At 41.2% G+C, this 19,501-nt stretch overlaps 4 protein-coding genes across 9 annotated transcripts; all 4 read right to left on the reverse strand.

The window, feature by feature from the left end:
* Positions 1-506: 506 nt before the first annotated feature.
* Positions 507-4,379, reverse strand: Jhe (Juvenile hormone esterase). Of its 2 annotated transcripts, XM_089261221.1 has the most exons (8): positions 4,115-4,379; positions 3,665-3,839; positions 3,245-3,509; positions 2,316-2,459; positions 2,101-2,254; positions 1,296-2,035; positions 924-1,222; positions 507-853 (listed from the first exon to the last, which is right to left on the reverse strand). In XM_089261221.1, exons 3-8 carry the CDS (start codon positions 3,476-3,478, stop codon positions 655-657), a joined length of 1,770 nt encoding a protein of 589 aa, XP_089117347.1. In that variant the 5' UTR covers positions 3,479-3,509; positions 3,665-3,839; positions 4,115-4,379; the 3' UTR covers positions 507-654. The 2 variants fall into 2 exon arrangements, with proteins under 2 accessions (XP_089117347.1, XP_089117348.1); XM_089261222.1 differs by lacking the exon at positions 3,665-3,839.
* Positions 4,380-5,288: 909 nt separating this feature from the next.
* Positions 5,289-7,464, reverse strand: LOC115562576 (juvenile hormone esterase-like). Of its 2 annotated transcripts, XM_030384344.2 has the most exons (6): positions 7,247-7,464; positions 7,055-7,195; positions 6,847-7,000; positions 6,601-6,786; positions 5,710-6,550; positions 5,289-5,515 (listed from the first exon to the last, which is right to left on the reverse strand). In XM_030384344.2, exons 1-6 carry the CDS (start codon positions 7,433-7,435, stop codon positions 5,347-5,349), a joined length of 1,680 nt encoding a protein of 559 aa, XP_030240204.1. In that variant the 5' UTR covers positions 7,436-7,464; the 3' UTR covers positions 5,289-5,346. The 2 variants fall into 2 exon arrangements, with proteins under 2 accessions (XP_030240204.1, XP_089117349.1); XM_089261223.1 differs by having other exon boundaries at positions 6,847-7,195.
* Positions 7,465-8,588: 1,124 nt separating this feature from the next.
* Positions 8,589-10,679, reverse strand: LOC108652754 (juvenile hormone esterase). Its single transcript, XM_030384342.2, has 6 exons — positions 10,450-10,679; positions 10,258-10,398; positions 10,046-10,199; positions 9,801-9,986; positions 8,907-9,747; positions 8,589-8,840 (listed from the first exon to the last, which is right to left on the reverse strand). The coding sequence occupies exons 1-6, from the start codon at positions 10,660-10,662 to the stop codon at positions 8,672-8,674; spliced, it is 1,704 nt and encodes a 567-aa protein (XP_030240202.2). The 5' UTR covers positions 10,663-10,679; the 3' UTR covers positions 8,589-8,671.
* Positions 10,680-11,029: 350 nt separating this feature from the next.
* Asph (Aspartyl beta-hydroxylase) lies at positions 11,030-19,061 on the reverse strand. 4 transcript variants are annotated; one of them, XM_030384354.2, is made up of 17 exons: positions 18,800-19,061; positions 17,456-17,509; positions 17,027-17,215; positions 16,653-16,945; positions 16,511-16,570; positions 16,203-16,457; positions 16,049-16,141; positions 15,848-15,989; positions 15,509-15,586; positions 14,855-14,893; positions 14,639-14,752; positions 13,985-14,461; positions 13,523-13,617; positions 12,513-12,750; positions 12,346-12,451; positions 11,559-12,284; positions 11,030-11,468 (listed from the first exon to the last, which is right to left on the reverse strand). In XM_030384354.2, exons 1-17 carry the CDS (start codon positions 18,849-18,851, stop codon positions 11,318-11,320), a joined length of 3,162 nt encoding a protein of 1,053 aa, XP_030240214.1. In that variant the 5' UTR covers positions 18,852-19,061; the 3' UTR covers positions 11,030-11,317. The 4 variants fall into 4 exon arrangements, with proteins under 4 accessions (XP_030240214.1, XP_089117351.1, XP_017960960.1 ...); XM_089261225.1 differs by lacking the exon at positions 15,509-15,586; XM_018105471.3 differs by lacking the exon at positions 14,855-14,893 and having other exon boundaries at positions 18,800-19,060.
* Positions 19,062-19,501: the final 440 nt, after the last annotated feature.

Genomic DNA, 19,501 nt, shown 5'->3' on the forward strand with positions numbered 1-19,501 from the left:
CTCTTATCAGTGTGACACACTTTCAACTCACATTCTTAAATATTACAAACAGTCCAATGAAATTCCCATTGAATTAGACAACCAGCCATAAAAGAAAAACAAAAAAAAAACTTATTGAAAAGAAGCGTGTGTAATTGGCTAGGAATTCCTAGTGTTAGAAGCGAAGCCCTCACTGGGGTTGCTCTGACGTTTCATACCGTAGAAAAGTTACCTAATCTAGTTACTTGCTCTAGCTTTTCAGGCTGATGGGAGCTGCTAACGCTAATCAGTCGGTCAATCAATCAATCTGAGTAGTGAAAAGATTTAACTCTATCAAATTTATTATTTACAATCGGCTGCTGTTGGGTAAGACCGTCAATCAGTCAATCGATCAATCATTTAATGCATCAATCAGTCAGCCAGACTGTCAATCAATCAGTTAGTCAATGCGTAAGTCACTTCATCAGTCAATCAATCATTCAAATTGTTCAATCAGCTTATCATTCATGAAATCAATTTGTCATAAATTCCATAAAATCCATTTAATGAATCCAAATATTCATAGAAATATTGGACTGTGCTATTGTATATCTAAAAACAACAATTGTTGGCATAATTTTATATTCTATTAAATTAAATAAATTAAGTTTTGTTTTGTTTTGTTTGTTTCTTGTTTTAGTAACGCTTTGGCTCGCCTAGTATATCATTCCAGAACTTGGCGCTGGTTGAGCGGAAATTTTGCGAAACGTTCACCTCGAATTGTTTCGGATCGTTGAGCGCATTGTCGAACACGTGATGATCGCAAATGCCTGCGGGTCGTGACTCCAGAATGCTTTCCGTGCAGCGAGTCAGTGTTTCCGCATTTCTAGGTTTGCTGTTAATGAAAGCAATACATTGTAGAGCTGGGCCGCCACACAGACAGATAACGCCTAGACTAGACCTACCCGAACTTGGCAAAGTGCACAAAGTAGCCCACGAGCGATTCGACGACGCGCGCCTCCGTCGAGTTGCGTTCAAAGTCGGGAAAGAGCATCGGACTGCGGAAGAGATAGATCAGATCGTCGCAATGCACGACGCCGTATTTCTGGCCGACATTGGCGCTGGTATAGACGGAGGCATAGCTGAGCGGGCCCCGGTAGTTGAAGCTGTACAGGTACAGTGGCTGTTGGCTAGCGTGCACCGGGCTCAGATGCTGCCAGATGGCATTGTACAGTGGCTGCTTGAAGCCCCTGTCCGAGATGAGCTGTCGAGGGAAGAGAAAGAAAATGAAGTTTCCCCTTTCGATTTGGATTTCGATTTCCCCCTCCTTCGCTTACATCGAGGAAACCCTGCACCGTCTGCTCGTTCAGTTCGTGTGAGTTCTGGAAGTACTTTTCGATAACGAGCTGCATAGTCTGCGCCAGCTGCTCCGCGCTGAACTCCTTGGGCAGCTCGAGCAGCTCCTGGAGCAGCTCATCGAAACGGGCATTGAAGTCCTGGCGCAGCGTCACGTTCTCCATTATATTGACCACCCGGACGGCGCCCTCCTGGGGCACGGTGCTCAGCAGCCAGGGCACCTGCTGGTAGCTGCCCTCGGCCAGCAGCTGCTTCGGGTGGACGGAGAGGAAGGCGTCCTCGGAGCTGGACTCCACCACCGGGCGGTAGTTGGACATGTGATCGACATTCCAGAATTTCAGGCCATCTCCGGCATTGAGCAGAGTTTGCACATCCACGGCACGCAGGGCGCGCGCCAGCTTGGGCGTGCTCAGATTCTGGGCGTTCTCCACGTGGCACAGCTCGGCGGTGCGACGTGCCTGCTGCAGCGGCTCCTGCTCGATGGAAAAGGGCACATTGGCCGTGCCGCTCATGCTGATCGCCTGCTGGAAGAGGCCCGCCGATCTGCTGCTCAGCATGTGCAGGTGCGTGGCCACGCCCCCTGCGCTCTGGCCAAAGATGGTCACGCGGCGCGGATCGCCGCCAAAGAACTTGATGTGCCGCTGCACCCAGCGCAGCGCCAGCTGCTGATCCTTGAGCCCAAAATTGCCAGGCACAGCCGAGTCCTGCGTGGACAGGAATCCTGCAGAGAATCAGAGTTTGAGTTTAACTGGAATTCACTCTTAGACTCTGTAATCTTTGGCTCACCCAACGCGCCCAGGCGATAGGCCATGCTCACTAGGATCACCTCGCCCGTGTCCATGAAGTACTCGGGTCCAGTCAGCTGCGGCCCCGCAGAGCCGCTAAAGAATCCACCGCCATGTATGTAGACCATGACAGGCAGCGGCTGCCTGGAACGACGCTGTGAGAGTTCGTTAGCCGAGTGCCGAATCGAGCAAGCTGGGTGAAGAATCCCCACTTACCTCTGGCCTATACACATTCAGGTACAGGCAATCCTCCTCGCCGTAGATCAGCGGCGTGGGCAACAGATAGTTCTTCTGTATGCAGTCCGGCTTGGCTACGCTGGCATTGTAAATGCCACGCAGCTTGGGCATCACTTTGGGATTCTGGGAAGGCGCAGAAAATTAGATTAGATGGCAGACAAAAGGAGTTTCAAAGGGGGCTTAAGCCAGATTTAGATAATCTAGCAATTTTGGGCAGTCGAATGAATTTTAAGACTTGAGGCTTAAGAAGTGGGAAGTGCTTAAGGTGCTTGAATTACAGAGATTAAGAAGTTAAGAAGTTTGAGGAGTTCAAGGAATATTGAGAGTCTTAGAATTTCCAATTATGGAGCTTAAGTTGTGTAAACAAATGAATGAAGAAACAATTTAAGACGCTGCTGGATATAAACGCTTCTTGGAGCTTAATGAACCTCAAGAAAATTGAGAAGTTTAATAAACCTTAATAAACTAAAAATATTATGGACTTACAGAGCTGCAGAGCTTAAAAGAAGTTAAAAGAAACTCTCAAAACTCTTAGATAGAACTTAAGCAATCATATATATTGTTAGATATTTATATAAGTTTAAAGAGTTCAAAAACCTGAAGAAGTTCAATGAGTTCAGTAGTTAAAAGAGTTTCTTAAAAGAGTTTAAGAACTTTTAAAAGGCTAGACATCTTCAGGAGACCAAGCTACATATAGACACCAAACTTCATAGAGTGTTCAAGAAATCTAGAAACTTAAATTTGCTTATAGAGACCAAGCTTTTTAAAGAGTTGAAGAAGTCTAAGAAACTTAAGGACTCTGAGCAGCTTCCATAAGAGTTAAATGAGTTTACAACATTTTGGGAAATTTAGGAAAAAGTTCAATTCAAAGAAATTGAAAGGTCAACAGCAGTTTAGGATTTACTCACGCTGAAGCGCAATTTGCCTACTGGCGGCAGGGCGTAGGGAATGCCAAGAAATGCCTCGAATCGCTTGATCTGATAGCCCGGCATGTGGATGCCCTTGAGGCAGCCCAAGCTGCCGCCGCAGACAATCAAGGCCTTCTGGGCGACAGCAATTGATGGCGTCGATTGGCCAGAGCCGAGCAGCATCAGCAGCAGCAGCACCGACAGCATAGGTAAAGTAAGTCCCGCATGAATCATGTCTGATCCGAGATGGTTAGTTATCGTTTGTCTGCGAAAGAAATCGAGACACAGTAATTAATTTTATGCATAGCTCATTTAAATGATGTAGTCATTTGTTTATGGCCCGAAAATAAAAATAAAACAAAAAAGAATTAGACAAAATACAAATAAAATAAAATCAATAAATGAGAGCTTCTTTTTTACCGATGATGTCAACGGCTCGAAATTGTTATTCCCACGAATCGAAGGCTCTGCGCGCGCTCAGCTCAATATGAGATCGACCCTAGATGTAGTTCGATCCGGATCGTAACTAAGTGAAGCGTCTAAGCACGAGCTTCTAGCACGGCAGCGTACGAAATTTATCTGACGGCTTTGTAAGCTAAAGCATTCAGTTTTATGCAAGAAAAATATAAATGAATATATATATGAATAAATAAGAAAAACTTTGAGTTCGCTCTGTGTGTGTGTGTGTGTGTGTGTGTGTGTGTGTGTGTGTGTGTGTGTGTGTTTGTCACGCTTTTAGCAACGGTGGCTCACATGAAATATGTGAATCCAAAGTTGTTTTGTGCCGTTGCTGTGCTTTGATATTCAATTGAAATTTATTCAACTGCCGCACGGCACACAGGGCGTATGCTTAATCAAGTCAACCCATACCTGATCCCAGCACCGTTCAGCCCAGCAGCCTCTGTCTCCAACTGCAACCTCAGCCAGAGAGGTTACGAGCACAACTACGATCGTCTCGGCGTTTCACTTTCACTTTTATCCTGTTGCGCGTCTATTGCTGTCTCCTTCTCTCTCTCTCACTCTCCCACTCTCTCTCTCGCGCTCGCTTCATTCTCTGTGATTTGGGTTATTCTGATAAGACGTCGCTGTCCATGCTCTGTGGCTCTTCAATTCTTTACACGATTGTGGCGAAAAGTAACAGACAAAAATGTACAAAAATCTCTTCACTTACATGCGTTACATATGCATGATACACCCATGTCCACGGCAATATGTACGCATATCGAACTTCGCTGTTGTGTACGAATTTTCGATAATTAATTATTATGGTGATAATTGTGTTATTCATAATTATAAATCACATGCGTGATTAGTCAACCAGAGAGAAGAATAGCGCTACATTGGGTATGCTATGCTACACTCTCTTTTTTTTGGGCGATACCCTTTCTATATTTATTTGTTTATTCTTCACATAATCAGCTTATGCTCCAATATAAATCTTGCTCTATTTGCACGCTTAGCACTGTCTCCGCATGCGTGGATCATACTTTCCATTGTGACTGAGCACGGATATATAGTTAGTTGTATTGTTGCGTCCCATAGTTGGACAATATGTAAATTCATTTGACCTTCGTCTGCACTGAGAATGAGTTCGAGTGCAAAATAGGTCAACGCAGCTGCAGCCTCAGCCTCAGCCTCAGCTTCAGATACAGTTTCTGCTTTAGCTTCAGCTTCAGATACAGTTTCAGAGACAAATTCCTTAAGATATTCGTATGGAGCGGGCGACACATTATCATTATATATATGCACATATATATACAACTATTCATTGACGTGAATATATTTATTATCTCTTGATACCATGTAAAGCAATGCATACCCTGGACTGAAATAACAAAGGTATGACGATTGTACTACAGATATATTGGAATTTATGAGATTTGTAGATACAATGATAGTAGGAGTCTAACTTGGATATATTAGAGAAGAAGCTATTGAAGAAGAAGAAGCTATAACTGATAATTTATTGTCCCCATGTCCTTCTCTACGATTCTCATTAAGTCAAGTCATGTTTAGAGGTTTACTAACTTAGAATGACAATTGAAGTTTTACCCATGACTATTCTTATGCTGAAATATTGTTCATATGCCTTATGATTTCTTCTACAAGTATAGCTTCTTCCATATAGCCAATGTACGCATATCCACACGTTTCTCAACTGTCTCTTGATAGGCTCCATTCAATTGCCCCAGACGGAGATAGTTACACATTTCATCAGCGGTAAAGTCCGCAGATTTGCAGGGCTGCAAGTGAGTGTCATCAGGGAGAGTGCTGAAATGATATAAGCAGATAAATATATATATGGATAATGGAAAATGAAGAATGGATAATGGAAGATTGATGAGGGACAATGGATAAGCAGTTAAACATGGACATGGACAAGGATAGATACATATAAATACATAGAAATATAATGTAGATAGATATACCTTATCGAACCTCTTAAAAATGTCAGCTCAACCTACCCATTCCAGGCAAACTCCACCAACAAGGAAGCCAAGCGCTTGGTCACGATATCATTTTCAGAGCCCTTTGGAAAATCTGGAAAGAATATGGGCATTCGTATTGTGTGTATGGCATCATCCAAGTGAGATGCGCCCAGCTGCTCAAACACTACTCCGCCCGTAAGCAAAGCGCCGTAAGTTACTTTGCTGGTAAACTCAAAGCTATAGATCGAAACTGGCTGCTGAGCATACGCCGCGTAGCTGGAGGCTGACACATAGAGCGGATAAGTGAATAAGAAGTCACCCAGAATGCCGCATAGGTCCACCAATGTATTCTCATTCAGCTGCATTTCCTTTACGCCATACATTTCCAGGATATCCTGGACAGTTTCCTTGGTGTGGCCCGCGGGCAGGTACATCATCAAGCCGAAGAGCTCCAAGAAGTTCTCGTTGAACTCCTTCAGCAGCTGCGGATTCATATAGATGTGCATGATGAACAAGGCTCCCTCGCCAACCCTCGAGGTGCTGCTCAGCAGCCAGGGCACCTGGTTGATGCGTCCCGCCATATGTGCCGGAATGGGATACTCGGTAATGAAGGGCTCGGGTGCATCTGGCTGCTCCACAACTGCAGCATAATTAATTATGGGTACGCTATCCCATCTCTTAAAGACGTTGCCGGCTTCCAGCAAATCGTTTGCATCCGATGCACGTAGAGCAGCAGCCAAAGCCTGGGTGTCAAGGGACTTGGCGTTAGCCACGCCCACACGTTCTGCCAGCTGTTGAGCCTGTTCAAGTGGGTTGTATACCATGGTAGTGCCCAGCATCGCAGTGCCGCTTAAGGACATGGCGCGGTGGAAGAGTCCTGCGGGAGAGGACAGTCAGCTAGCTAAAGTTCCTTCCAGATCGACTCACCATTTGAGCTGGGGCTTAGCATGAGCAGGTGCGTGGATACTCCACCCGCGCTGTGGCCAAAGATGGTCACCAGATTCGGATCGCCGCCAAAGGCCGAAATGTGTTGCTGCACCCATTGCAGAGCCAAGCGCTGATCCTTCAAACCGAAATTTCCAGTCATGTGAGCATCTCCAGTGCTCAGAAAGCCTATAGATGAAAATATATCCATTAAATAGTTATCAACTCCAATTAGATTTCCTCCAATACCAAATGGACCCAATCGATAGCTGACTGTAACCACAATAACCTGCTGCGTATCCATCAGAAACTCCGGACCGCTGGCCAAAGGACAGGCGGAGCCACAGAGATACCCACCCGCGTGGATGTAGACCATAACAGGCAAAGGACCTGCTACGCCTTGCTGCAAGCGCACAGATAGAAATAGTTTGCAGAACTTTACTCTAATTCCACTTACAGGCCGATAGACATTCAAATAGAGGCAATCCTCCTCTCCGGAGATGGGCCAACCAGGCATGAAATAACACTTTTGCAGGCAATGGCTGCGTGGTGCGCTGGCATCCAGGACACCTGTCCAGGCTCCTGCTGCTACAGGATTCTGCAAGGATATCCAGCATTACCAGGAACTACTCTATCTCCGCTATTTCACCTTAAAGCGTAATTCTCCTATCGGCGGCTGGGCGAATGGTATTCCCATAAAGGCTTCGAACTGCTCCTGCCTGGAGTCCGGCATCAACGTGCCATGCAGGCAACCCAAATCCTGGAGGCATACATCCAAATCCGCTTGAATGTAGCCAATAGTTGAGAGTAATATCCAATGGAGAATAGTTTTAGTCATCTCGAAGCGCGTTATAATGAAGACATTAAATGCTCTAAACGCTGCATGCCTTTATATAGGCTTCGATTCGAACTATTTGCATGTTCAATTCCCTCAAGGGGCGTGTCTAAAAACCGTTTACCAAAAAACAATCATATTCAATTTCAAATCAAATTATATATTTGTTAAATCGTGTTTACGATTGGTTTATCAGCTTTGCAGGCGATTTCCATTTGCACAGAAAACAAAAACGAATTATTTTATATTTCTTTATGCAATTTATTATGATATATGATTTATTTATCGCACATACCTAGTTTTATTTTGATTATTCTTATTTTAAATATACTACAATATTTTAATTATCTTAATTTACTAATTTTGTATTTATTTTATATATATATATATTTTTTTTTAATTATCGTAATTTACTAATTTTATATAAATATTATTGTAATAAAATATTCTGTTAAAATAATTACTATTTTTTTACTAATTTACTTATTTTTTTTTTATTTTAATTTTTTACTAATTTACTAATTTTATATAAATATTATTATAATAAAATATTCTGTTAAAATAAAAGATTTGATTTTTTAACATTTACAATTATTTGTTTATTATCTTTCAATTTGTTTTCTTTGTGTATACATTTATATTTCAGTTACACAAACAAAATGTTTAACATATATATATATATAAATATTCTTTTTAGCAATTTTCTTGCAGTTCTACCTACTGTAACAAGCTTTTAGGAAAACTAAAACAGCCTATTATAAAATATATCAAAACCCGATTTTCCATTTGAATACAATTCTTGATTTTATATTTCTGTAAATGCAAATTAAATATATAATATATACTTCGAAATAAAGGCAAGCTATTCAATAAGTTCATTCAATGTTCATTGTTGATTTATTGTTAACTTGTAATAAATTACATATTAACTATATAATTCATTCAGACTAATTGTGTAACTATAGCTCAGGGTATAATAGTCTATATAGGCCAATTGTATGAAGTAACCCGCGGCATTTATATAGCTGCTCAGACACTGCAGTGGCTTGCCCAGCGCTCTACTCCGCGATTCTCATAGTGTAAAGTAAAGTTTAGAGTTTTTTATACCCTGTTTTAGCTAGATTTTGTTATTTATTGATAATAGCTGTAGAATGACAATAGAATATTGCTTTAGTAATGACTATTCTAATAGCGACTAATCTAAAATTATAATGTTATTCATATGTTTTAATATTTGGTCTATAGGTAGAGCTTCTTCCACATAGCCAATGCGCGCTTATTCACACGTTTTTCAACTGCCTCATGATAGGCTCCATTTAATTTTCCCATGACAAAGTAGTTGCATATCTCATCATCCTTAAACTCTTCAGATTTACAGGGCTGTAAATGGGTGTCGTCAGGGAGAGCGCTGAAATATAATATATATATAAATATTACACAGTTAGGAATTGCTCCGAACCTCCATTGAACCTACCCATTCTTGGCAAACTCCACCAAAACGGAAGTCATACGCTTGGCTACCTGGTAATCTTCAGAATCTTTGGGAAAATCAGGAAACATTGCCGACATTCTCAGAGTGTGTACGCCGTCATCCATGTGACATGCGCCGAGCTCCTCCATAACAAGTCCGCCTCCAAGTATGGCGGCAAACGTGTTATTGCTGGTGTATTCAAAGCTGTAAATGGAAACCGGCTCCTTGGAATATTCCGCGTAGCTGGCGGCACACACATAGACCGGGTAATTGAACATAAAGTCACCCACAATACCCGCTATATCCACCAATGTATTCTCATTCAGTTGCATTTCCTTCACTCCATAGATTTCCAGGATTTCTTGCACGGTTTCCTTGGTGTGGCCCTTGGGCAGAAACAGCATCAGCCCAAAGAGCTCCAGGAAATTTTCATTGAACTCCTTCAGCAGCTGCGGAGTCGTATAGATGTGCATGAGGAAGAACGCGCCTTCGCCAACTCGCGAGGTGCTGCTCAGCAGCCAGGGCACCTGGTTGATGCGTCCGGCCTGGTGTGCCGTAATGGGACACTCGGTAATGAAGGGCTCGGGTGCATCTGGCTGCTCCACAACCACGCCGTAGTTTATTTGGGGTAATTTATCCCATTGCTTAAAGACATCGCTGGCTTTCAGTAAGTCGTTGGCATCCAATACACGTAGAGCTTCGGCTAACGCCTGTGTGTCTAGGGTTTTGGCGTTAGCCACGCCCACACGTTCCGCCAGCTGTTGAGCCTGTTCAAGTGGATTGTCTAGCAGTGTAGCCACAATCATCGCCGTGCCACTCAAGGACATGGCGCGGTGGAAGAGTCCTGTGTAATGGGAAAGCCAGATGAAGGAACAAATTCCTTCCAGATCGACTTACCTTTTGAGCTGGAACTCAGCATGTGCAGGTGCGCGGATATTCCACCCGCGCTGTGGCCAAAGATGCTCACCAGATTCGGATTGCCGCCAAAGGACGAGATATGTTGCTGCACCCACTGCAGAGCCAAGCGCTGATCCTTCAAACCGAAATTTCCAGACATGTGAGCATCTCCAGTGCTCAGGAAGCCTACGGAAGGAATATTCTAATTAAATAGCTATTAACTTTAATTAGATTTCCTCCAATACCAAATGGACCCAATCGATAGCTAACTGTAACCACAATAACCTGCTGCGTGTCCATGAGAAACTCCGGCCCGACGGCCAAAGGACTTGCGGAGCCAATGAAAAATCCGCCAAAGTGGAAGTAGACCATAACAGGCAAAGGACCTGCGACGCCTTGCTGCAAGCAACCAAATAGAATAAACGTTTCATGCTCTATTATTACTGATTGTACTTACAGGTCGGTAGACATTGAGATAGAGACAATCCTCCTCTCCAGAGACATGCCAGCCAGGCATGAAATAATTCTTTTGCAGGCAATGGCTACGTGGCGTGCTGGCATCCAGGACACCCGTCCAGGCTCCTGCTGCTACAGGATTCTGCAAGGATAATCAGTATTACCAGGAACTACTCTATCTCAGCTATTTCACCTTAAAGCGTAACTCTCCTATTGGCGGCTGGGCGAATGGTATTCCCATAAAGGCTTCGAACTGCTCCTGCCTGGAGTCCGGCATCAGGGTGCCATGCAGGCAACCCAAATCCTCCAGGCACACATCCAAATCCGCTTGAATGTAGCCAATGGTTGAGAGTAAGACTAAACAGAGAGCGCCCCACAGATTAGTTTTAGTCATCTCGAATCGCATTATAATGAAGACATTAAAATATTCTAATAGCTGCTTGCTTTTATATACCTTTTCGATGCGAGCTTTGCATGTTCTGGTGCCCCCAGGGGCGTTACCTAAAGTGCACGAACAGTTTATCAGAAATACTATATTTAACTTGAATTTTATATTTTATGATATATTATTTAATTTATATTATATATTTATATATATTTATAAATTTTAGCAAAGAAAACTCAAGTCCATTGTCAGCTTAATAATATATTTAAAGTAATTTATTTAATAGCTAATATTTATAGTCCATTTGCTATTAATTACCTAAAAATAACTTATTATCTATAGAATTTATAACAATGGTCGGAACACACCCCAAATAAGAAGCAACGGGTTTTTTTTCAATCAGAAAACTTTACTGTATTTTATAAATTGTTTTTTTAACTTAACAGTAAAAAGACGCTGCCAACCAAGCAGACATTAAGTTTTTAGACTTAGACATTAGACATTTGTGTTTTACAGCTAAACGCGCATTCGTACAAAGTAAACTTATCAGATAAGATGTACAAATAAATCTATGTGAAGTATGTAACAAAATAACTAGAGTGAGTGAGCGTGCATTGACTTTGGTTGCTTTTGGTTAAAAATATTAACAAGAGTTAGTTATTAAGTTAGTTAGCGGTTAAATGGGCGTCAGTTGGCTTCGCTGCTGGGCAGTTAAGTCGGGATGCCAGAGGTCCAGGATCAGGACCAAACGTAGCTGCGTGCCATTGTGCCAGACCTCGTGCTCGAAGCTGTCATCAAAGATGAACAAATCGCCCTCATGCCAGGTGCTATCAAAAGAAAGAGAGAGAATATTAGTGTACTGTATATAGATATCCTGTAAATTGCATAGCCGTGTGATACACATGATTACATCTTACCGCTCTTGCTCGGCCACCCGAAGACTAGTTAAGTGTGGCTCCGGCGCCACCAGCGTGAGGTGCGCACGCAGTCGGCAATTGGTGGGTCCGCAGTGTGGCCAGACATGAGTCTGTGCATGCATGGCGCTGAACTTGATCTGGCCACGTCGACAGCCGCTGGCAGCTGGCAGCTTCTCGAGCAGCGCACACGTGATGGGCGCTCGCTGGCAGTTGCGATGTAGCCGCTGCCCACGGGCGTAAAGCTCGAATTGCTGCCAGTTGCCCGTGTCGCGCAGCTGCTCCGCCTCCAGCTGAAAATTGCCTTCGACATTGAGCAACGCCAGCGCCTCGTTGCGTATGGAACGCCAGTTCTGCTGCAGCTGCTTCAGCTCCTGGGCCTGATCGGTGTCTGCAATTTGCCAAAAGGGTTTCGCACGCAGTCGCGGCACATTGTAGAGCGAACGCTGATAGACGCTGGCAAAGTATCCCCTCTTCACACCGCGCGCATATAGCTGCAAGGCCTCAGCCTGTTTGCCTAGACGCTGCAGCGTCTCGCCCAGCGCTAGATAGAAGTACGGCTCCTGAGTGCCCGCCGCCTGCGAATCTATGGCTCGCTGTAAATAGTGCAGTGCCTGGGCATAGTCGCCATCGACCTGTTTGAGCGTCAGGCCAAAGTAGAGCTGCGCCAAGGGATCCCGTGGCCAGCGCTTGAGCGTATCGCGCGCGACCTGCTGCAGCTTAAGCAAACTGCAAAGAGATTTTTGATAAACACTCAGCCAGCAGCTTGTAAACCTTGTCACACACCTACTTATTGGACATTAGATAGGTAAGCGATAGCTGATTGCGCAGCTGCACCTCATCCGGATAACGCTCGATGAGCAGCTCGTGTATAACAACCGCCGGCTGTGTCTGACCTGGGAAGAGTTAATCTTTATGGAATCTCAATTTGAATGTGAAACTGTAACAGTTACTCACCCAGAAACCGCATATGCTCAATGCAACGTTCGCCAGCCGTGCGATAGTCGAAATTTGTTATCGATTCATTGAAAGCCAAATATCGCTTATAGGACTCAACAGCATCCACAAGCAGCTGATTGCTGCGGCGCAGCTCGGCGATCCGTTCCAGCGCCTGCGCCCGCCTTAAATGAGCCAACGGCTTGTGTGCGTATGTGTGTGTGAGCGTGTTAAAGGCGCGCAGAGCATTCGCATGGTTCTGAGTGTTAGGCGTTGGCATTTATATATTTTATTTTTGTTAAGAAAAAAACATGCAAAGAAAGCGAGAATTAGCAAACAAGAGGATAAAAGCATTTCAAGTAACAACAAACGTAAACGAGTCGACTAGCAAATACCCTGTAAACATGTCTTACACTCAAAAGACAATATGGGGTTAATTAAGAGCTGTTAAAATTCGTTTATAACTATGAACTACTAATCTTTAATGTACAATTTAAATACTCAAAGACTCCTCAATTTCGAATTTAACTTAATAAATTAAAAATGTTAAATATTTATAAATTAATTCAAAATCAAAACTTCAAAATTTCTTGTAATTTTTTAGTCAAAAACATAATTGCCTTAAGGTTCGCTGTCAGGGGCTGTAAGCTTTAGGTGGGTGTTTCTATCACCTACAGCAGAACTGAAATTTGAGCCCTACGGCAAAAATGTTTTTATTTTCCTAAACGAAAATCTTTATAATAATATTGGTGTATATTCAATTTCTCTTTCACTTCGCTATTAAATTTCTTTCTTATTTTTTAAAATTTCACAAAAAAATAAATAAATAAATAAAATAAAATAAATAAATAAACAATTAAATAAACTTAAAAACTAAAAACATGAACTTAAAAAGCGAACATTAATTAAAGCTATGAAAGGACTTTTGTTTAAGTTGTGTGTGTTTTTTTTTAATGATAGTTGAGCTAATTTTAGAAAAAGTATTGGAAAGATTAGCGTTGCTGTCTGGCAAATTTAGATGTCGCACTCACCTCATTGATCATTTCGGCTTGAGCTTGGCGCAGCTCTTGCTCGAATAGTTCGTCCTCAACCGACTTGGCTCCAGTTGGCTCCTTGGGTTTAATTTCTGATAAGAGAAACATTTGTAAATTTGATTGAAATGCACAATAATGGGAGAAGGAGAAAGTCTTAAGATTAAAGACACCACTGAACGGTTAATTTGTGTGTTGGGCTCCACCTTAGACGTAAGATTAGCAATTCGATTATAGACTATGACTTACTATGATTAGATTAACGTATGCCATGAACGAATTAACTTTAGAGATTATAATACGTGTCTATGTATATGTCAGATATATATATAAATACATATATATGTCAAATTTATCAATGCGTGGGATGAACTGGTTGTAGCTTTGCTTTGTAGACTGATTCGATTTGTTTTTCTTTTATCTTTTTTTTCTTTTGGTGTAAATTGTACATTTAGTAATTACGTGTCCAGGACGGATCGTCGGAATCAGGATCGCTTTCGTATTCCTTGGCTGGCAATCGGCCATATTTGGCCTCCAAGCGGCTCATTAGGTCAGCATCATCCACATCGGAGATTTCATCCTCCTCCTCATCGCTGATCAATTCATCATCATCTTCGCTGTCGTCGTGTTCGTAATCCTCAATGTCTCCATCCTCGTATTCCACATAAATATCTGAGGCAGCTGTTCCTTCGGCTTCTGGTTCAGTTTCCGGTTCTCGCTCTGCCTCCTCCTCCGGTTCCGGTTGTGGTTCCGGCTCTCTCTTTGACTCCTTCGCGCTTGGCTGCGACTCCGTTTTGGACCGGAACATGGCATTCAGCTGCTCAAAAGTCTCCGGCACATAGCTGGCCGTTAGAGCAACATTATCATTGCTTTCCTCTATATCGCTGCTCTCCACCTCGATTTCCTCCTCGATTTCGATTTCCTCCTCTGAATACGCCTCTTTAGTGGAAATAGGGCAATCATTAAAATATGAAATAACCCAAAAAAAAAGCGCCTAAACGAATAAAGTTCTAAATAGCTTCAAGCCGAGTCTGTCTTGAAATTATTTGGAAACAACTTCGGCCAGACCGAAGTTTCGATATAAATATTGTATCTAGTATAGTATGTTATGTCAACCATCATCTAACGGCGGCAGCTCCTCCGTATCATCATCGGGTATATGATCCTCGGCTGTGGCAATGGTCAAACGGCGTCTCATTTGAGTCTCCGGCGTCGGCTGTTGCTCATCGGCTAAGAAATTAGTTTATAGGGTATATATAGGTGTGCATATCGATATGGAGAGTTTTCAGGCATTAACAACAAAGCCATACAATATTAAGTGTACATACATACATTGGCGCATATTGTTTAAGAGTTTTAACAAAGCTTTGACTACAATAAAAAACAACAAAAAATTGCAATTAAGCTTAGATCTAACAACGAAAATTATAAATTAAATTAAAAAAACAACAAATGAAGAAAGTGCAAATTTTTTTGTTTCATATTCAATATTCGAATCAGATTTTTGGTTTTTGTTGTTAAGTTAAAATAGTTAGTGTAGAAATTAAATCAGTTGCACGTGTTTTTCGAGTCATACAGCACTGTACATGTTAAATAATTTGACAGCAACATGAGAAGAAAGGCATTTGATTAACAATTGGTTTCACATTACGTTTCCATACAACATTGAGAGTAGTTTTTTTTTTTTTTATATATATTTTAAGTACACACATCAACAAGAATTAGACTCAGCCTAAATATTGTTGATCTGTGTAAACAGAGGCTTTAATTTACATATATACATACATATGTACAAATACGTAATATATGTATGTATAATAATATTTTGCTAGGCCAAATGAGATTTCGATTTCGATTTCGATTTGTTTTAGAGCAGTTTCTTTAAGGTAAGCAGCAGATATGATGATATATAGGAGTTACGTTAACAAAATGCATTGCTTGGATAACAATTGTTTTGGCATTTAGCAACAAATGTGGAAAACTCACTTGTATTTGGATTATTCCGTATCAATACAAGGCGTGAAACAAGGGCAAGTGCAATGCCAACGCCAAATTTAACGGCAACTGGAAAATGATTTACGTTTCTTTTAGTAAACAACAAATTTGCTTCGCAATTTTAACACAAAAATATAAATAAAAATATATAAATATATTTTTTAAGTCTAGATAAATTCTCGCTTTGCACTTTCTTGTACAATTTTTTTTGTTCTATAGAAATTTGATGTAATTTTACAAATATATTTCTGTTTTCTCGTTTTCAAAGTGGAGCCACCTGCACATCTAAACCGTTCAATGGAGCTGCCTAAATGTCGCTTGGATACTTACGTGAGCCCAGCCAGGATGTGGTTGTAACTGCCTCAATGTTCTCTTCAGCTGCCTGAGCATTCACTTCCTTGGCTTTTAGCTGCTCAGTCTGAGTATCGACATCTTGATCGAGGGATTCGAATTCATCTTCATCATTGTCAGCCTGTGATGATAATAATTAAGTCTGATGCACAGCTGGCAACTTAGTTATCTTATGCCAACCTGCTCGAATTCATCGTCATCATCATCGGGAACACTTTGTGCTGCTGGCTCCGCAGATTCTTCAAGCTCTTCATCCTCCTCCTCCGCAGCATCCTGTTGAAGAATCTATTTAATAGCAGCTCTTTTGTTATAATTATCAGATAGGTGTTTATACCTCATCATTATCCTGTTCATCATCATCATCATCAGCAGCCTGAGATTTTGAAATCGTTGGCTCAATAGATTCTGCTTGCTCCTCGTCTTCATCCTCCTCTTCCTCTTCCTCCTCAATATTATCATCTTCTTCATCTTCTTCTTCAACTGTTTCGGGCGCACTCTGAGCTCTTGACTTGGATGCGATTGGCTCAATGGACTCTTCAATGTCATCATCTGCATCCTCCTGCTCCTCCTCATCAGCTTCTTCTTCCTCCTAAATCGAAACTTTGAATTGTAAAACTCTTATTTGTTAATGGCTGTTTATACCTCTTCAGCATCATCGGCCAAGGATTGAGTTCTATCTACAGACTCTTCTATGTCATCATCCTGAAAAAAAAAATTATTTAAAATACATAAATGTTCAATAAACTTTATATTCGATTCTACGTCATTTAGATTCATACTTTACCTCATCTTTTTCATCATCATCCTCAGCTGTTACATTTTCAGCGGCAGTATTCTCTTCCTCCTCCTCGTCTTCCTCATCATCTTCGTCATGTTCTTGCTCTGCTTCCTCTGCTTCGCCTGATTGCTGTTCATATGGCTCTTCCACTTCATCATCGTGTTCATCGTCATGTTCATCCAGAGCAGCTTCATGTGATGACAAATGCTCATCGTGTTCATCGTGCTCCTCCGCACGATGCTCCTCCACCCAGCCATCAAAATAGTTGGAATAACGTGACTCCGATAAGGGTGTATCCACTGCAAAGTGATCATAATTTGTGGCTGATTATGATGATCATATATACATATGTGTACATATGTATTTATTTATTTACTTACAGTCCTCTATGCCACGATTTTCCATTATAATCAGACCCACCAGTCCTAGCAGCACTGCCATTAGGGAGAAGAATATAATCTTGGCACACCAATGCCCGCCAGTTCCATGTTGATGCTGCACGTGCAAATGCACATCATCGTTTCCCATCTTTGTGATATGCACGCCATGGGAAGACGAGTCGTCGTCATCTAGATAACAAATGAATGCATACAAATGCACACACACACGCACACATACATATGTGATTAGAATTTAGTTGATTAACCGCAGTCAGGTTGAAGGTTTGTGTTTTTGTTTTTTAGTACAAGCAACGAAACGTTAGTTAATACTAGTTGCTAAATTGGAATTATAAAGCTGCATTGGCGGGGCTCATAAGATATGTGATCTGTATATAATATATATAGACTGCATTGTATGCAGCTCTCTACCTTGAAAGCTGGACTGGCGCAGTATGGTGACATCGCCCTCCGATTTGCGATCATCTAGACAAAAAGTTAGTTACACTTGTTAAAGCAACTGAATAGTCGAACATGGCCGACTTGCGAATACCCTGTAGACAGTTGTATGTTACTATATGGGTTGTATTTTTGACTGAATTATCTAATTTATACATCAATACAATTTTTGTTTCTATATACCATTTTTTACAATTTTGTTTCTATAATTTACATTTAATTTACACAATTTTGAGTGACTTGTTACAAGCATACGCACATAATCATACTACCCCGTTACGCACACAAATATGACAACGTTTACAGGGTATATAACATACAATGATAACGTAAACTCTCTTAAAAAGATAATGATGAGAGAGAGATATGTTCAAGTTGTTTTTATAGGTGTTGTTGTTGTTGTTGTTTGTTTGTTATTGTTGTTGTTGTTCTTGTTTGATGTTGATGCAAAACAAAGAAGGCGCAAGTCATGCGCTTGGGCAAATGGCCAAAAAGTAAAAGAAAATTGAAATGAAAATAAAAGAAAAACTGTACAGAGTCCATAGTATTTGCCTCTCTCTCTCTCTCTCACACTCGCTATGTGCCTGTGTGAGTGCGTGTAATTTTATGTGTATATGATGGCAAAACTCTCATTTGTGGTGGGGGCGATAAAATGTCTGATTACGGAAGTCTCTTGACTTTGGCGCATTCAAATTAATAACATTGCAGCTAATAATAATTACAATTTCAATTAAATTCTCATGGCCCGATGCCGTAATTCCAAATGAAAGCTTTAAGATTAAAGACAGCAAACTTAGCAGCGAGCAGCAAACGAAGCGCAGCGAACGAGGCAAACTACCGGCTTTTGTTTATGCTGCCCTGAGCAAAAGATAACAACACTTTTATCTAACATCTGCTCAGGCTTTAAATAAACACAAGCCGTTTTTTCGAAAAAAAAAAAAAAAATACCAATTCAGATTTGGTTTATTGGAGACAAATGAATTTTTTGAACCCGCTGTCACATGGGCCCAACAAGAATCTTAGAAATATTATATATATAAATATATTGTATTAGTAGCAACATTTAGAAATCATAAATTTTTATTCATATATACGTATATATTTTAGCTTCTCTATATATATTTCTATAGTTTGCTTGGCACACGCATAGCGACACAAACGGCACAGAGCAATGTATAATTTTATATAATAGGGCAAAGTTATTTTTAAAGGCGCTCGACAATATTATTATTCTAATAAAAGAAATGGACAGCTACGCTAGAAAACATTTTAGTTTTCAATTTGATGCGAATATGCCAGCCAGAGCTGATCTCTTACCACGTCTTTTGCGCTTATCCTTACGCTTTCGTGGCTGTACGTCGCCCGACATAATTCAATTGGCTTGAAGCTCGCTAAATGCCAATTTTGCTGGCCGTATTTGATTTCAGCACCACTGTATATTTTATCTTCTTCCCAGATTTTCTATTCTTCTTAATTTTCTCTGCTTTTCGGTGTAGGTGTCGTTGTCGGAACGGAACGCGAGCGCGATCAGCTCACCCGCGATCGCAGCACGTAACTAAAACGAGCGATCCGCTAGTCTGGCAAGCAGGCAGGCAGGCATACCGGCGGCATTAGTGGTTGAGCTTTTCTTTACTTATACGGGAGTATCGGGAAATGAAATTTTCATAAATAATGTCATATTGTGTGCAAGATATATAAGAGACAGGAATATTTTTCTTTTAAAATTCAGTTAGTGTATAGTAACATTTTTATAGCATCATAGCTGTTACCGATTAATCGCTTACAGTGTGGTCTCTTGCGTGACACAGCATTTCCGATAGTATATGTGAAATTGGTCTTATTGGCGCACTCTCATTGTCCTTTACAATAACAGCATGTTATATGTTAGAATTTATAATATTAATATTTAAATGACGATTTGCAAATCGATCACCTGCATATCTTATATTAGAAATTCTTATAATTATAGGAGTCAATGGACTAATCACACGCTATGCGTCCTTTGCTATAATTTTACAT

This window comes from Drosophila navojoa, chromosome 5 (genome assembly GCF_054131105.1).
Source record: "Drosophila navojoa isolate 15081-1374.11 chromosome 5, UAZ_NAV_1.0, whole genome shotgun sequence".
Classification (NCBI taxonomy): domain Eukaryota; kingdom Metazoa; phylum Arthropoda; class Insecta; order Diptera; family Drosophilidae; genus Drosophila; species Drosophila navojoa.

Coding starts and splice junctions, on each gene's coding strand:
- Jhe (XM_089261222.1), bottom strand. CDS start 3,478: ATGATTCATGCGGGACTTACTTTACCTATGCTGTCGGTGCTGCTGCTG. Junction 2,255..2,315: donor TGAATGTGTATAGGCCAGAG/GTAAGTGGGGAT, acceptor GAACTCTCACAG/CGTCGTTCCAGGCAGCCGCT. Junction 2,036..2,100: donor CTATCGCCTGGGCGCGTTGG/GTGAGCCAAAGA, acceptor GATTCTCTGCAG/GATTCCTGTCCACGCAGGAC.
- LOC115562576 (XM_089261223.1), bottom strand. CDS start 7,435: ATGACTAAAACTATTCTCCATTGGATATTACTCTCAACTATTGGCTAC. Junction 7,196..7,246: donor TAGGAGAATTACGCTTTAAG/GTGAAATAGCGG, acceptor ATATCCTTGCAG/AATCCTGTAGCAGCAGGAGC. Junction 5,516..5,709: donor GTGGAGTTTGCCTGGAATGG/GTAGGTTGAGCT, acceptor ATATCATTTCAG/CACTCTCCCTGATGACACTC.
- LOC108652754 (XM_030384342.2), bottom strand. CDS start 10,662: ATGCGATTCGAGATGACTAAAACTAATCTGTGGGGCGCTCTCTGTTTA. Junction 10,200..10,257: donor ATCTCAATGTCTACCGACCT/GTAAGTACAATC, acceptor GGTTGCTTGCAG/CAAGGCGTCGCAGGTCCTTT. Junction 9,987..10,045: donor CTATCGATTGGGTCCATTTG/GTATTGGAGGAA, acceptor TTCCTTCCGTAG/GCTTCCTGAGCACTGGAGAT.
- Asph (XM_030384354.2), bottom strand. CDS start 18,851: ATGTCGGGCGACGTACAGCCACGAAAGCGTAAGGATAAGCGCAAAAGA. Junction 16,571..16,652: donor ATGATGATGAAAAAGATGAG/GTAAAGTATGAA, acceptor TTTTTTTTTCAG/GATGATGACATAGAAGAGTC. Junction 16,458..16,510: donor TGGCCGATGATGCTGAAGAG/GTATAAACAGCC, acceptor GTTTCGATTTAG/GAGGAAGAAGAAGCTGATGA.